An 18,619-nucleotide genomic window follows, 5' to 3' on the forward strand; every position below is an offset into this window, starting at 1 on the left:
ACATAAATAGGCCCTGTTACCAAAATAAAAGTGACCTCCATCAGTGAAATAGATAGCTAACGAGTGGTACAGATGAGCAAATCTGGCCAGTAAGAACTTGTAAAGAAACGCTGCATTAGTGCTTTACAGAGTAAGGAAGGCTGCATAGATTGAGCTTGCTGCAGGCAATGTTTATTTTAATATCAGGAAAATCCACAGTAAAACCAAACCCACCAAACCATAAAAACCGGTCCACAAACAAACCAAAAAATGGTCCACACGTAGACTTGAGGCCAGCCAATCGCTGTATGAAAGTGATCCTTTTTGTCATGATCACCACCACTTGTTGCCACTGATGTTCTCGTCTGATTTGCCCTGGGTCCCTTCTAACCAAGGCCCCAGTGCCAGTGCTCTTTCCCTAAAGACAAAGACATGCCCAATGGTACCCCAATTGGGAAGGACTTTGGTACCCATGTAAGCCCCTAGTAAATGGTACCCCTGGTACCTAGGACTAAGGTACTAAAGAGGGTCCCTACGGTCTGCAGCATGTAATGTGCATCCTAAGGGACCCACACTCAAAACCATACAGACTGACAGTCCAGGCAGTGTGACATAGAGCAAACCACAGTGAAAAACCATGGCGCACACCCTGGGCCTCGTTTATGAAAAGTGATGCATCGCTGCGTGAAAACAGCGCTGTGCCACTTTTTATTGTTCTGTACTTGCGACATGCTGAATGTGTCATATTTACAGTATGACGCATCATGTCGCAAGGAGTTACAGATATGTCAGTATGTCTGACATATCTGTAGGCGCAAAAATGACGCATCGCTGGAGTGTGTCACGAAAGTGACGCAACTCCATCAATGGGTCATTTCACATGGGCAAGTCCCATTTCAAATGTGCCTGGGTCAGTATTGCGTCTGCTGTGAGGCAGGTGTAAGATATTGACATATTTACATCCTAGAAGTGACGCCATGAAATCACTTAGAGTTCACTGGTTCACTTCTACAAGGCTTACTTGCGTGAGAACGACCACCCTGCAGACATTTTACCTGGTGCAGGTACAATATTGTGAAGGGGTTTACAAAGTGATGCATCTACCAGATGTGTCACTTTGTAAATATGACGCAACATGGCGCAATTTTTACCGTGCTGATGCGTTACAAAACGTGACACACCGGCGTTGCAAAAGTGACACCTGGGTTCATAAATAAGCCCCCCTGCGTACCAATCCCACAGTCACTGCATGCAATATATGTAAGTCACCCCTACAGCAGGCCTTTAAGCCCTAAGGAAGGGTGCATTATATTACATGTGAGGACAATATATATGAGCAGAAATGCCAAACAATTTCAACTACTAGATATTACAAGTGAACAGGGAAGCCATCTTAACTATATGCACTGGGCACTGGTAATTACGAGTTCCCCAGCTACATGATGGCTTACTGAAATACAACATGTTTGATATCCACCATCGTGTCTTAATAAATCGGTACTCTTGCAGTATTATGATATGTACCCAGAGGGCACCTTCGATGTGCCCCTTGCAAAACCTACCAATATCTAGTGTGTTGCCTGACTAGTCTCATCCAGCCTGCGACAAAAGACACGTTTCTAACCCCATGCAGGTGACAGCCTGTGCTCTCAAAGGTCAGAAACAATGCCTGCTCTGCAGACGGTGTTAGCACCTTCTCCAGCAGGATGACTAGTTATTTTCAAGGTCAGGGGCTTAAAAGCCCCTGCCATCTTTGATATGCCACACTGGCATCCCCCAGACCTGGTAGTGCCAACCCGCTGCCCTAAGGCTCATTTTGAAATAGGACAGGTGGGGAAATTAGCTTGTCATGAGGAGTGTTCACCTCTCAGGCTAATCATACCCCTAAGGTGGCCTCCTTAAGTGAACACAGAAAAAAGGGTTCTACCATTTTGATTTTGGTGGAATTAGGAACAGGGTCCTGCCCACTCTCCACAGGAAAGCGTCATATAGGAGGTGTAGTGACCCCAGTGGTAAGTGGCCCATTGTCTATTACCTTAAACTCAACTTAACTCCCCTAAATTCAGTATATAGGTGGTCGCCTGACACCAGGAACTTAAATTCATCTACTGAGAACTGAAGGACCAAGAAGCGCCGAAAATGCAAGGACTATGGACTTGCACCGGAACTGGTGCCAAACCCTGCCTGCCTGCTGCGTTCCCAACAATTGCAAAGACCAATACATCCAGCAGCTGTGCATCCTCCTCAAGCCTTGGAAGGCTGCCAGCACTTCAAAAACCAGAAAGGATCGCCCTTGATGTGGGGGAGCCACTTCCTTGCAGCCTGCAAGCACAGACTGCATCCACCCGGTACACTGTTCTGCTGACCGCTGGGTCCATCGAAAATCAGAACCCCAGGAGGAAGTGTTCCAAGCTCCCAGAGGACAGTCTTAACTCTTCAGTGAGTTTCAAGACACCACACCCTCCAGAAGCTCACTAACATAAATACCTTGGGTACCAGAGTTCTCGCAGCAGACAAGGCTTGTTTCTTGTCAAATTCGGGCTCCAACACCACCAAAACCGACCAGCGGTTAAGGGACATCAGCTAACAGAGGCCAGCTGTCCTGTTTTGTCCCCATCTCGAGGTCTACCTAAAAAGACATAGTCTCCAATGCAAGCCACCCGGTGACCGTAACACCTCTGCACCTGAAACCCACAGCCCGAGCCCTAGCCTACAGACAGTGCACCTTTGCTCCAGAGATCCCCAAGAACCAAGCCCCCCTTTTGGGTTCCGACAGATTTGTCCCCACTTGTAGCATTTTTCTTTATTACAGGTTTCTCCATATACTTAATGGTAGCATTCGAGGCCACCCTCGCAACTAGCAAGCTGCACCAGAACACACCAGGGAACGCAAACCAAAACTGTTGGTGGTTCTAAGGACTTTAGCCCCTATTTACCTTAAGCACAGAAGAACAACCCTGTAACTCGACTACAGTTATACTGATGCAGTGTATGTCCCCCATAGAATAACATTACCACAATCGATGCTCATGCCTCAGATCTGACAGCTGTATTTACTGTATTTTCTAAAATCGCAAACTTAAAAAGTACTTACCTGATCCCGAAGATCTTGGTGTCGAAATTATTATAAAAATATGTTAATGTTTTTAATTGGTCTTGAATTTCTTCTTAGAGTGTGTGTCTCAGTTATTGACTCTGTGTGAACAACAAATGCTCAATACTTCCCTCTGATAAGTCTAAGGGTGCTCGACCACATTAAAATAGAGCACCTTGGGATTGTTAAAGCAAGCCCCTATAAACTGGAATGGGTTGTCTGGACTCTCTACATACCTCAATCGGATACACTATTTAGAGAGTCAACTTCCTGCAATCAGTCACTGCCAGGTTGGCCTTTAGGCCTGTCCCACTCTGATTTGCTGCAGCTTCTTGTGTGATGATGGATTTCATGTAGTCAATGGATGAAACAGAATATGGCTTAAATAAATACAATTAAATATTTCAGCTGACCAATATTAATGTTGCAATCCTGAATTAATCCACAGACTATTTTCCTATATAAAATTGATTCATTTAATTTTCTAAACGTGATTCTATTTTCCTTCCTTTTAACTTCTGATCTGCAAACTTGTTACTTGACGACAGGCAAAGCCGAGAACATGTTTTCAGAAAAGGCACATCTCGCTAAACAACCACAGCGATATTGATTTGTCATAGATCAGTGCATTTCTCTGCATATTGAAGTCTCAGTTAGTGTCCTCCTGTAAGCAGATCAGGTCTCCCCGAGACAACCCTAAGGGTCAGTGAGCTTTCAGGATATGAGTGCACGTCTTGGGTGGACATAGCCCTATCAGTAAATTTGAGATCAGTCATAGCTGTCAAGTTTTTAGTTTGCTTATATGTGACATTTTCATGGTTTCAGTTTACATATGAGTAACATTGACTGCTAAATGTCTGACACTGAAAGTGTCACTTTCTCGTGAAGAAACCAAACAAAGTGCACAGAAAGAAATTAATATTTGAAAATACACTCTTTTGAGCAATGAAAAGCTGTAAAAAGATCTTGGAAGTGCTGCAAAACCTCTGAAATGAAAGGCAACGACCCTACAGACCCTTTCTAAGCTGTGTGTTTACATATCCTCAGTGCTTTTAGTAACAATTTGGAACCTTGTAGCACTATGAATACAGATGTTACTATTCCCCACTGTGCCAACCAAGGTTAAAATCGTTTTTCTCTTGTTACAAACACAGACAATATATCAACAGTAACTGCAAAAACCAATTGAGTTTTCATAAAGTAATTGCAAAATCAAAAAAGGATGCCTTTTCCTATTATTTAAACTTGGGTGATTTATCTTTCAGGTTATTTTATATCTAGTTACATGATGAAATGCCAACAAAATAGTTATAAGATATTTTGGGCCATATGTAGGTAAACTGCATTTACCGATTCTAAAATACCGAATTTTACTGATTCGGTATTTACTGAAACAGTATTTACCGATTCGGTAATTCCCATTCATTCCTAAGGGAACGGAGGACCATAGTAATGAATGGGATTTACCGAATCGGTAAATACCGATTCGGTAATGGGGGGAACAAATTCAAGGGTGGCAGGGTGTCACATTGACACCCTGTTGCACCCCTGATTCGTGCATGTGTGCACATGTGGTACACATACATGCGCTAAGGGCATGTATGTCTGCAACATGGCACTTTTGGAAATGCACAAAAATGCTTTTCCAAAGGTTTTCGATATTTACCACCAAAATATCGAATCCTTAACTATGCAAATCACTCATTTGAGTGCTCCCTACATTACAGGTTCGGTAATTTACCGATTCGTATTTCAAGGAATCGACAATTTACCGATTCCGTAAAATACCGATTCGGTAAATTACCGAATCTGTAAATTAGCCACCTACATCTCAAAAGCCTAATACCGGTCGGTAACGGACGAAATTCGGTAATTTCGGCTGTTACCGACCAGTATTAGGCTACCTACATCTGGCCCTAGATGCTTTAAATGAGCAATGGTTTTGGCGTGGTCCCCACACTCTGACAGACATAGCCCCTATTGCTCTCGTTTTCAGTGGACTGCTCTGCTGCTGACTCACCTGTGCCACCAGAAGTTGTATTGTATATTGTGACATTCTACTCCTATGTGGGGCACTGAACCACTTGCCAACATACATGCTGTGAAGGAAGTGTGGTTGGAAGTGTTTTGTCTTTGTTTTCATCTTGTGTGGGAATTATTCCCTCAACAGTGATGCGCTATTGAGTGAATGATTTGAGGCCTGAATCCAAAGTGTTCCCTGTGCGGTCTAAACAACTACTTAGTTTGAGCACTTTGGAGAAAAGAACATCAAATGTATCTTTATGGTCTCCATTTTTAATAGCAACTAAAAAGCCTATATATGTATATAAAATTGGCATTAGCCCCCAAACCTCAGCAATGTCATATGCCATGTGCCTAGAGCTCACATGCTGTTTAATGCGCCACCAAAATGTTATTAAGTACAATAATAAAATGTGTGCACCTGTTCATAAAATAAATAACCTATGCAATTTAAATGACACTTAAAGCATGTAACAACGCAGTCCCTCACATTAAAAACGCATACAAGCATCTAGCAGGTTTCTAGAAAATGTACAATTTAAAATGAAACATGCCCAGTAGGATCGTGCACATTAAAAACTGTTTTTTGAACCCCCAGGTCCCTGAGGGACCTGGGGGTCCCTCAGGGCTCCTCGCTGAGTCCCACGCTTTTCAACTTGTACGTGCGGCCGCTGGCTGATGTCGCCAGGCAGTGGGGCCTAACCATGGTCTCTAATGCCGACGACACACAGCTAGCGGTCACGATCAGCGGGGATGTCGAACAGGATGCCCCCAGGTTCCGAAATGGGCTGAGAGAGGTGGCCAGCTGGATGAATAACAACTGTCTCCAGCTGAACGCGAAAAAAACTGAGGTGATGATCGTCGGGAGGGGAGCGGATCGCTGGGGGGACAACTGGTGGCCTCTCGAGCTAGGGCCGGCCCCTACACCAGTGATGGAACTTAGAAACCTGGGAGTGTGGTTAGATCACACCCTCTGCTTCACTACCCACACTAAGAGAGTGGCGGCATGCTGTTTTGGTGTCCTGCGTGGGCTAAGGCCGGTGCTCAAATTTTTTGATGCTCCGACAAGACAGTTGGTCATCCAAGCGACGATTATCTCCCGGCTGGACTATGCCAGCTCGCTCCTGCTGGGAGTTAACCAATCTGAGATCGTTCGCCTGCAGCGCATACAGAACGCGGCTGCGAGAGCAGTGGTGGGTCTGCCAAAGTCCTGTCCCACTTCCAATACTCTGCGGTCCCTACATTGGTTACCGATCAAAAGTCGAATCCATTTTAAGGCCCTTAGCCTTGCTTTCAAAATTTTAAAAGGGTCGGCACCTGAGATTCTCAATAATCTCTTATCCGCCTATGTCCCGACTCGCTCTCTTAGATCTCTTGGGCAATCCCTTGCGGTTGTCCCGCGTTTCAGGCTTAGCCGGATGGGCGGTCGCTCTTTTCGTGTGAGAGCTGCGGCTCTCTGGAATTCCCTCCCTTTAGAAATCCGCCTGTTAGAGGATCTATTAGCATTCCGTAGGGCCGTGAAAACTCACCTGTTTTAATTTATCTTTCACTCACTTTTCTGTTTCCTTTTGCGTTGTGTTATGTTCACCTTTTCCTTGCGCCAGGACGCTCCTTAGCTGGAGCATCTATGCGCAAAATAAATGATATTAACATAACATAACATAACATAACATAACACACCGACTGTAACGAAATGCTTTATCGTGTGCACAAGTTGGAAGGCAGGTGACCCCTTCATCACTCTCACCGATGGACCTTGTGCCTCTCCTGCCATTTCAGGGGACAAAGCCTCTTTCCTACCATAATAATAGCGCTTTTATTTATAGGAACTGTTACTTGCTGTCATTTGTGCATGCCCTTCTTCTTGCATATTCATTTTCTAGGGCTGTCGACAAGCTTCACATCTGGGATAGCAATTCCCACTGCCGCAGAGTATTGTGGGTCACTGGGAATGAGCCATGGAGCAGCCAGGGAGTTCAGCTGGGCAGGTTATAGAACAAGCAGTCCAAGGGTACAGCAACATATCAAGGTAGAGTTTTGAAAAGATCCTGCCAGGCGTCTGCAGTTTAAAGAAACATTCTGCCAGTGCCTGCACTCAGCATGCCCACCCATACCCAAACATATAATGTGGCTCTTCACAGCTAATATATGATGTTGTCAATCCAGCTAAGGCCTGCCAGTGCTGGGGTTGCATGGAGGCTGAGACTCTGGCTGCAGGCCTTGCAAGCATATGTAAATGTAAATGTAAATGTCAAGGTATTTGTAGAGCGCACTGTCACCAAGCGGTTTCCTGGCGCTATTACTCATACCGCTGTGGAACCCGTCCTGGCTTTCCCTGTGAAGTGTCCACTCCTGGGCACCCCCAAGGTGAAGCCAGGCATCCTAGCGCTGTTGGGGCCTGTGTGGAGGTTAAGCAAGCTATTGCCCAGAGTTGCAGCGTGGGGCCCATGATTAGAATAGGCACCGAGCCGAGAATTGTCAGGTCTGTGGAAATTGAGCCCGAGACCCCGCCGAGGCGGGAATCGAACCCTGGTCCCTGGCCAGAACTCTGCATCAGGGTCTGCCGCTCTAACCATTGAGCCACACACTCCATATAAGCATAGCGACTGCAGACTCCGTGCCACACTGGTTCTACTTCCTCAGTCATGCCGGTGGTGCCCAGTGCCATGTACTAAAAAGGAGCTGTTCTATCTTAGCAGTCCCTGAAGGAAAAACAAATCTGCTGTGCACTAACCCGCCTGAGTGTAACACCCTGGCACCAGTTAACTCTATGTCCAGCTCTGCAGTGGCCACGGTCCAATTCCGGTCCGAGTGTTTAGCATACGCAATACTGGTTGGCGGCACAATATCATTGTGTGCAGCACTGGGGTCCACTGACTCCAGTCAAACTTAACTTTGAAACTATGTTATAACAGCCGCCTGCTCACCTCACGCCTCAGGCAGCTCACCCTACATTATGAGCCATGTCTCAGCATTGGACTAATGTGGAACTGTTGCAGTCTGCGTGACATAATGTCACATGAATTCTGAATGGAGCCAATGAGTTGAGTGCAGCTAAACCAGCCCCCAGGCCTACAGCAGTCAGAGTGTCTGTCAATCACAAAGTTCTACGGCTGTTAGCGCGGGTGCAGCACAACCACACCCTACTTTACTCTGTGCTCGTTAAAGTGCTCCAGATTGGCACCTTCAGGAGGCGCTATAACGTGTGACTTCACATTTCAATTTGATGATGTGCAGTACTTGGCTGGGCTGATCAGTTTGTGGCAGTCTACACACCCACAGGCCCAGTACTTAATCTGAAAACCTCGGCTCAGAAGCCCAAAGCCAGTGCAATTAAATGTCAGCGCACCCAATCCCAAGGCTGCATAGTCTTGAATTCACCTCAGGCCTCTTTAATCCACTACCAGCAATCCTTGCCCCTTTATCTCACTCTTGCCAGTCCCTGGTTTCTCATGTCTTGACAGTTTTTCTGTCTTATCTTACCCTTTATTTCCCATGTATGTGTTTTTTCCTCTCTTGCACGGGGTCAACATCTGATGGGAAGAAATCAGTGCTGGTCTCCACAAATGAGTGCTGGTGGGCCCCATTGGCAATTATCACCTCAAATGAAGCACTGCACAGGCCTACCAGTGAAGTCCTTTTTTTCATTGGTCACTGCATATCTCCCCCACACACATCTCTTTTGTTTCATGACCTGCTGCTAGAGACGAATCTTTCCAATGACTGATCAGTGGTTAAAATCTGTAAGGAAATACCTCTTTTTGTATTGTCACCCCTACTTTTTCAACTGATGCTCCTGTTGTTTCTACTCTGGAGTGAACTGAGGCCTGCTAACCAGACTCCATTGCTGGTGCCCTGACGCTAAAGTGTATGTCGAACTGGCTGTAGTCAGTTGGAAATGGGCAACTTACCTGAAGGTCCCTAATAAACGGTACCCAGGGCATGTAAGTTAGAAGGGTGACCCGGGGCTTGCAGCATTGATTATGCCACCTTAGAGGTGCCCCAAGTAAAAGGAGTCTGCCACTACAGACTGGTAGAGCAGTCCTGCACTGCTAGCCCAACTTTGCCATTGTAATGTTGTTAGTAACCCCTCTTGCCGGCCTACCGAGTCCTAAAGGCAGGGTGCAACATACGACACAGGCAGGACAATTAATATAACTTGTTGCAGTGTGAGGCTTTTGCGAAACTGATACTTTGTTGCCTTTAAAACTCCTGTGCCATCCCAGAAACACATGGAGCTTGCTCCATGGATCATCTTTCGGATAGTAGATTAAACTATTCCCTATCCCACAGCGCCCTCCAGCGCAAGTCGTTGTAACAACTTGCATTGTAATTCCTGCGTTGTAAAGGTACTGCGTGGAAAAAGTTTCTTTGTAAAGGATGTTTCCCGTAGAAATCCATAGTGACACAGACAAAGGGCCTGGAACTGCTGAAGGACTGCTTCCCCTGTGAAGGTTACTGTTCTTAAGGACCTTCCTATCCCCCCTCACGAGCACCCTGCTGGATTTGGTCACCCCAAGTACCTGTAACCGACCGCATTGAGATTTACCAAAGATTTCCTTGAAAAGGTTTCTAAGTGTCCAATTTGTTGACTTTGCCAAGACTTGTTCACGGTTCACTGACATTGTTTTGATTTATTATTGTTTGTAAAACCTATATCTCTATAACCCTATTCTAGTGTCTTCATTCTTCTGTAAATAGAGTCTATTTTTATAAATTGGTGTTGGATTTCTTGAGTGTTGAGTCGATTTCTTCTTGAATTATTTGGGTGCTGTTTAAATACTTAACACTTATTCCTCTTTGTAAGCCTTGCTGCTCAGTGCCACAGCTACCTAGAGTTGAGCTGAGAGTTTTACAGGCAAAACCTACTAGTCCTAAAGGGTTGGTAAGTGTATTACACAGTGATGTTGCATAACCGCAGCATCACAAAACCATTAGGGGTGGAGAAACGTAGCAAATCAGTGCCCCCTGGCCCATTCCAAAACACATGCCATGGGGTTTGCTACGTGAAAAATATAAAATGAATAAAAAAAAGCTCGGAAGCTGCTTTCTGGCAGTCTGCCCACTTTAACATGCTATTCCCTGAATACCCATATGACACCCATATATCCTGGTGAGATAGTCAAACCTAAATTCATCTCAAGCACCTTTATATATGGATAGGATAATTCTTGGTGTGAGAAATCCTTTAAACTTTACTTACTGAATGCTCAAACGCCTTATCCGAGGGCCTCGCTGCCCTGATGTGACGGAGAACACATGCCGTCCTTATTCACTCAGCAGCACCTCCCTGAAGAGACATTCCTGTGCTGTGGGTGGGACGATCACTTAAATCTACCCCTCTGTACTCTCCGTCCCCTCACTGGAGGGGACCTCTGCTTTCCCATGAGGAGGAGTTTAGACTATTTTATGGTTAAAGGATTTGATGCTATGGGACTGATAAATAAGATCCCTGTGTTACTTGCTCAACTGTGGACAACACTCCACACATTCTAATTTTGACAAATGTCTGCAAGTCAATTCCTTCGTATATGATGCCTTTTCAGCCCACTGTGTCTCTTGCAGCATTTTTCCAGTGACAGTAGAGACCATTTCATAAGTCCGTGATACAGCATGCTCACCTTGTCCTTTAGTTGCTGGATCCAAGGTCACGACTGTGACCGTTTTGTTCATTTTCATTCCTTCGGGCTGTAAGAAAGAAGAGGCGTTACATACAGAGAGCGCAACATAGACATTTGTCTTCACAAGGAAGTACTCTGACTACCTGTAGAGAAACGAACAATACAAACTGGTAACAGAGTCCGCCTTTCTCCTGCAGAGTGCCCACTGCACTTCACTAACTCTGCAGAGCAATCTCTTCAACAGACTGCTTTCAAGAGGGCGGAACAGGAGACTGGCTTTAAGAAAAGGAATAACTGCAAAATTCTAATGAGACAATGACTTATGGAAGCAAAAATTACTGAAAGGAGTCTACTGGTGCATTCTCTGAGTGAGTTATATGATAGCATTCATCATGGTTTTATGTTCATGTTTATCTGTGATTTGCTCATGGTCAACAGGAAATGACAAAGATTTAACTGCATTTTGACCAGGCATTTAACTGTTCAGAAATTATTTGAAAACTCTCGGAGTTTGGAGGATTTTGGTATAGTAAAACTGTGAATGTTTCAGCCTTGTGTATTGTCACCATAACCTATCAATGGCAATACAGGCACAAATTCCATATTCACATATTACTCACGCTTGTGCTTTTTATCAATCTATCTATCTATCTATCTATCTATCTATCTATCTATCTATCTATCTATCTATCTATCTATCTATCTATCTATCTATCTATCTATCTATCTATCTATCTATCACTGAAAAAACGTATACTTTTATACTGCCAGAACATCACTTTTTTTACGTTCCGGTGGCACAATGTGTCACGGCATATTTATAGGTCCACGTAAAGCCACTTTGCATGAATTTTCATGACCGTATAAATATGTGTCCCTTGTAAGCAGAAAACTGTGTGAAAGGGGCATTCCATGAGTGTTGCTGTGGGTGTTCCCATGCAACACCCATGGAACAGGACACGTACCTAGATTTTTGAGAAACCGTAAACCTGGGAAAACGTTAACCTAACAGCACCCCTGGGGGGATTGGTGTCACTAAGCATGGGCGAATTTTGCGGATCTCGCGTTCGCGAATTTTGCGGATTTGCGGATTCGCAATCCGCAAAATCCGCGAATTCCCGCGAATTTGCGGATTTTTTTTTTTGTGTTCGCCCGTGTTTCTGCCAGTTCGCGAGGGTTTTGTACACTTTCGCAAATTGCGAACTTACCTGTCGGGTCGCAAGTTTCGCGAACTTGTTGTTTCTACGTGTCCAGCCTGTTTGGGACACTCTTCTTCATCACTGCCACTCTCTGTCACCACTGCCACTCTCTGACTACTCATGCCACCCTCTGGCCCACCCATGCCACCCTCTGTTTCATCACCACACCCTCTGGTTGTCCAGTGTACATTATTTTCGGCAAAGCAAAGCACACCTTCCCTGCCTCAAGTGACCTGAATTAATTTGGGGCTGATTAATGTGTCACAGAATATTTTTTTAGCTGGCACCTGCTTCCTTAGTGCGCCCTGATTAGTGATCTTTTGCACTTGCTAAGTGCTTTCATTGTTGCAAAATTAGTTACAACACCTGCCCTGCCCCAACTGACAATAATGAATTAGGGGCTGATTAATGGATTTTAACTTCCAGCCTGGCTCCTGCTTGTCTCCCTTAGCTGTAATTCAGGACCTTTGTGGCATATGTGTAACTATTCTGAGGTTCAGAGCAGGGTCACATAATAGTTTCAACTGGCAACTGAACTCTGGAGGGGCCCCTCAGGAAGCACTACAGGAAATGGCTACTAATGATGAGCCTGAACTTTTGAACCTGGTAAGTAGTTACTTTCAGTTTTGCTAAGATCGTATTTCTGCAATTTTGCACTTATTCGCGGGGCGCAAACTCACGCGAACTCACGCGAACAGTGCGAGCAGTGCGAGCAAAATCCGCTGCTCGCGGATTTGCGGATTTTGCGGGAGATTCGCAAATCTCGCGGATTGCGGATTTCCCGAAAATCCGCAAAATCCGCGAGCGGAACGGATTTTCCGCCCATCCCTAGGTGTCACTACAACGCAGGCTTTTACAACGCCTGCCGTTACAACGCGGTTTTTACATCGCATACCACTACAATGCATAGTGCTTCTAAGCGCTGGATAGTGATTTATTTAATTTACTATTCCAACTCCAGTCCCCGTGGATAGTAGGGAAGGTGTTGGATAGTAAATTAAATATATTCCCTATCCTAGAGCGCCCCCCAGTGCAATGCGTTGTAATGGTTTGCGTTGTAATGGTTGCGTTGTAATGGTAGTGCGTTGTAATAAATGCGTTGTAAGTGATGTTCCCCCCCTGGGGTGGCGTTAGGAAGGTGCAATGAGGAAATAGTTTAATTTCTTCTTGGCTTACCTTTTTCTATATGTGCTGCATTCTGCAGCACAAGTCGAAAAATCACCTGAATTGATTGATTTTGTGCAGAAAGTGTCCCTTCCTGCACAAAATCATTCAGACCCATAACGCAGGCACCCTTGCACCATGGTGCAATGGGGCCTGCATTGGCACACAGCAGCCCATTGTGCGCCGGCCCTGGGGGAAAGGACAGGAATGTGCAGTATCACATGGATATGGAGCATTCCTGCCCTTTTACTTTGAAGTAGGGCAACGCAGCAAGATTTCTTGCAGTGCTGACCTATGTCAAAACCTTATAAATGAGGCCCCAAGTTTTAAGTAATGTTATAGTTAGGTATTATGTTCAGTAACAATAATACCTAAAGCTTAAACTCTAAAAACTACAGAAATTCACCTGTTATAGTTACTTAAAGTACGCTTTCCCTACTGTTGCACTCACTGGAGTGGGAATAGTAATTTTTACTACACGCTATCCACCACTTTCCCTACTGTTGCACTCTGTGGAGTGGGAATAGTAATTTTTACCTGTGGAGTGGGAATAGTAATGTTTACTACTGCGCTATCCAACGCTTTCCCTACTGTTGTACTCTCTTGAGTGGGAATAGTAATTTTTACCCTCCCGCTATCCAACGCTTTCCCTACTGTTGCACTCACTGGAGTGGGAATAGTAATTTTTACTGCTACGCTATTCAATGTTTTCTCTACTGTTGCACTCACTGGAGTGGTAATAGTAAAAGTAACCCTTTCGCTATCCTACGGTAAAAATATTGTATATTTTTTATTTATATTATGTTTATATATATGTATATATGCATTAAAAAATATTTAAGTTACATTATTTATTCATTTTAAGGTTATTTAAGTATTTTAAGTATGTTTAAGTTAATTATATTTATTATTTCATTAATTTTCAATTACTTTTAAGACATTTAAAAAATTCGATATTTTGACTAACTATATTTTTTACAACAATATTTTTGATTCTATATTTTTAACTTGATATTTTGGTAAGTCTATATTTATGTCATCGATATTCTTTCAGTGATCCGTTAGTTTTGTATAGAGATAATACATTCAGTTTTCTTAACTACAACTAACCAAGAGAGGGACGTTGTTGCACTGAATGGAAGGCCAAAACAATCTAAAAGGCTCTTCATCCATTGGTGACCTGTTCTCTAGAGTTTCTATACAGAGAACTATCTAGAGAGTTTGATCTTCGTATTCAGAAAGACACTGGAGACTACCACTTTGCAGACATGGATTAAATAACCAGGATATCCATGTGACAATGTTAGATCACACCAGGGGTTTATTTTATTTAGGGACGTCAGCATGTGTGCTAACTGTCAGACCTGGCTCTGACGTGAAATGTACGGATTGGACACTGATGATCTGTGCTCTCGATCTGTGCTCTCATAGGGTAAACTAAGCAAACTAAACTTCTTTATAAAGAAGTAGTACAGAAAGGGAGACTTGTATAATGGCTTTCTCCTAGCTGCCTCTACTACTATAGAGCCTATAATAGTAAAGGCAGCAATGCAAAAAACATTATACAGTTCTCCCTTTCTGTACTGCTTCATCTTGAAGACGGAAGACAGTTAGTTAGATGCCCTGAGGAGAAATATTTCAGCAACTGCATCATTTACAATTTGGGCTTTTGGTTCATCTTTTGAAAAGATAGCCACCTATAATGCTATTTAATCTGGCCTCGTAGGGCTCATTTGCAACATCGCTCCCCAATATCAGTAGCATGCACCAAAGTTATTTCAAAATATATATTGTTATTATCTGTTTCTGCATATAAAAATATGTTATGCTTTTTTATTTTATAATTTTACTGTTATTCATTATTTATGAAAAAGATTTTCATTGTCTACAAATACATATAACAGTAAGACAAATAGACAATTACCAAAGTGCCAACAATACCTCTAACATTTTAGTATGAAACAATTTCACAACATTATTAACATTTGATTTCAACACCGGAACAGTGGATCAGCACTTAGACACTAAATTGAATTGGCATTGCTGCAGATTCTAACAATTTATTTATCTGTGACTGTATTGTAGGCCAGGTGACCAGCATTTTAACTATAAAAGCAAGATGCAAACGATAAATGTACAGATAACCCCCACACTTAACCATCCACTCTCACCTATCAAACCATCTCACTCACACTAACAATCTTACATAAAAGAGATTCAATCATGTGTGGGATCCTAAACAAATTAACAGATACGAACTATCTCATTCTTTGTGATGCAAAGGTCACCCATCAGTTTCCTCTGGTGTATATGTCTCTGAGAGGACTCCCCATATGTGTAGTTATGGCCAACACACGTTTCGGTGGGTCACATGTGGGTAGTCTTCTCAGAGACATAAGAGTCATATACACCAAGTGAGCCCTAAGAGTCCAGATGAAAAAGCAATATAGGTCAGTTCAGAGGCTATCTTTTCAAATATTTGCAATTTCCCCCTCCTCTTGGACCTCAAATTAAACAGGGGGTACCTTTTTCTTTTTGCGATCCATTCGTTCATCTAACCATGATTGCAACATGTATGAAAAATTACAAATGATGTTCTTTTTCTTCAATACGTAAGTAAATAAGAAGGTATACCTACTTCAATGGAACATTAGCTAGCTACTAATAGAGCTGGTTGATCATCCATGTAGTAGCAGAACCCAGATTTAAACATGTGGAACAGGAAGGAGTGAGGACATAGCTGTAGTCAAGCCTGACTTCTAAGTGATGATTTCATTTAAGTTCTTCATACAGAGGCATGGACCAGTATAAAAAGCAACTGTTTGAGGCTCTGCAGACTATGAAGATATTAAATAAGGCAAAGCAATTTAGTGAGCCAGGTTGTGTGGAAGAGCATCTTCGGACGGAAAATTAAACCTGTCACCATCCATCCCAGGAAAATATTTCATGGTATTGTAGTTAAAAAGCACCTAACTATTCATAAGATCTAATACTTGAGAAGTTCTTACTATTTTTCTCCAATGCTGGTTGGCAAATAGAGTCCCTCCCAAATTTCCTGGCAGGTTCCTAACTACTGGTTTACACTGTACCTGCTGTGCAGTCTTATTCAGTGGGGGCCTTCTATGGAAACATTTTTAAAAAATGTAAATACAGTGCGGGGTATTAGAGGGATAGTTTTACATATTTAAGGTTTACAAGAGTTGATGACTGTTGTGAACTTAGTCGGGCCGATTCACAAAGGTAAAATGATACAAAAGTCTAACTTTATGACTTTTTGTTTTCACAAAGGGCATTTAGTACTCATAAATTCCCTATATGAATACCAAAAGTCATAAAGTTCAACTTATTGTATTCACAAAGGGCATGTATGAGTAGTAAATGCACTTTGTGAGTTCCAAAAGTCGCAAAGTTACCTATGTGGATCGGGACCAAAGTATGTATGTTTGTGAGAAATGTAATTGACTGGAAGAAACTACTGCCCAATCTCACTGCTTTCATTCCCAGCGAAGATACTGCAGAAGATCAGCAACAAGCAACTCATGACACACCTGCAGCAAAACCAGATGCTTGATGCCTAACAATCTGGCTTCCGCAGCAATCACAGCACCAAAACCTCCTTGATCTTAGCCACTGATGACATCTGAACTCTCCTCGAACCAAGGAGAAACAGCATCTCTGATCCTCCTCAACCTCTCAGTAGTTTTGAAAACCACATCTCGCCACACACTGATTGAAAGACTTCCTCACTTAGGCATCCAAGGCGATGCACTCAGATGGATCACCTCCTTCTTCACTGGAAGAACCCAGAGGATCCACCACCCACCTTTCACCTCCAATCCCAAGGAAATCACCGCAGTGTCCCTTGGGCTCATCCCTCAGCTCTTCAAAGTATATCTGACCCTGCTGGCCAACATCGTCAGACCCCAAGGTCTCAACATAATTTCCTATGCAGATGACACCCAACTCATCCTCTCATTCACCAAAGACCCCATCACACCCAGAAACAACTTCCACAGATGCAGGACAATTGTCACTGACTAGTTGAAGAACAAATGCCTGCAACTCAACACAGACATGACAGAAGTACTGATCTTCGGCAACAGCAGCAACATATAGAAATACTCCTTGAGGTCATCAGACCTTGGACCCACACCCACCCCCCTCTACCAAGCCAGAAACCTCAGAATCATCTATGACAACCAGCTCACCATGAGATCACAGATCAATGCCATCTTCTCCACCTGCTTCCTCACTTTGTGCATGCTACGTAAGATCTTTAAGTGGCTACCCCTGCACATGAGATGCACACTGACACAGGTCCTCATCATCAGCTGACAGGACTACGGCAACACTCTCTATGTCGGAGTCGCTGTATACCTTCTTCAAAGACTATAGACCATACAGAGCGTCGCAGCCAGACTCATCCTCGGGCTTCCCTGATGAACTCACTTCTTCCCCCCTCCTCAGTCAACTCCACTGACTCCCATACAGAAGAGATGCCAACTGAAGCTGCTGACCCACGCACACAATGCTCTATACAACCAAGGACTCTCCTACATTAACCACCGCCTGAACTCCCACCAACCATCAAGAAGATTACGCTCCAACTCCCTCTCACTTGCCCATACTCCCCACATCTACCGAAGCAGAAGTGGAAGGCACTCCTTCTCCCACATCGCAGCGCAGACCTAAAAAAGCCTCCCCATGCAGCTCTGGACTATCACCTCACTTTCAGAATTCCGAATAGCCCTAAACACCTAGCTGTTTGAATAAGCCTCTGTGACCTTCAAGCGTCTCGATGCCCTATCGGGTGATTAGCCGTGCTTTATAAATCCAGATTGATTGATTGACTGAAACCTTTTACAATTCTGTTTTGAAATGGCTATAAATTGTGTGTACCTACCACAACTTTTAGCTTCTTCTTCACGCCGTCACCAATGTAGTTTGGAAAAAAAGCCTTCACTTCAATGTCAATCAGACCAGCCTCCAGGGGCACGATGATGAAGGACAAAGCACGTGAAGATTTGCCTGTCATAGTCACTTCCTGACGGAATCTCTTCTTTGAAGTGGAAGCGCTGCAGAATTTTTCATTGTACAAAAGCTCAACGCGAACCTGAAACAGATACATGGATAAGGAGTTATGTGAAAAATGGAGCATGAAGGAAAAGACCTTAGACCTGAACAACCGCATCAATTCCTGCTGGGAAATCAGCCCATGCAGTATTTAAGGGCAACACTATGGTCCCAAACACACACAAAGATATTTGAGCGAGCGCTGTATCCTTGCTATGGGAATGCATGGAGAATGTGTTCAAAGCCAAAAATGTTGCCTGTGGGACCAGGAAATCTTAATTCTTATCCTGGTTCGTAACACATGATCATATTTTGAGATACTGTGCCTAGCTGTTCTCACACACCATCTCAGTCTCTTTGTTATGATGATTGGGTGCTTAGAAACGTTTAAATTGTCTACAACAAGCACTACATTAAGACTAGATTTGAAAGGAGGAGGGTGCCTAGTCAGAGAAAAACAAATCTAG

At 43.7% G+C, this 18,619-nt stretch overlaps 1 protein-coding gene across 1 annotated transcript in view; it reads right to left on the reverse strand.

Moving 5' to 3' along the window:
* Positions 1–18,619, reverse strand: part of LOC147748466 (A.superbus venom factor 1-like) — a 276,161-nt gene that overhangs the window by 98,966 nt on the left and 158,576 nt on the right. The window contains exons 21-22 of the mRNA XM_086962077.1: positions 17,983–18,192; positions 10,717–10,783 (exon numbers count right to left, since the gene is read on the reverse strand). Of these exons, the coding sequence (XP_086818203.1) occupies positions 10,717–10,783; positions 17,983–18,192 (277 nt within the window). The remainder of the gene's footprint in view (positions 1–10,716; positions 10,784–17,982; positions 18,193–18,619) is intronic.

This window comes from Lissotriton vulgaris, chromosome 1_1 (genome assembly GCF_964263255.1).
Source record: "Lissotriton vulgaris chromosome 1_1, aLisVul1.2, whole genome shotgun sequence".
Taxonomy (NCBI): Eukaryota; Metazoa; Chordata; class Amphibia; order Caudata; family Salamandridae; genus Lissotriton; species Lissotriton vulgaris.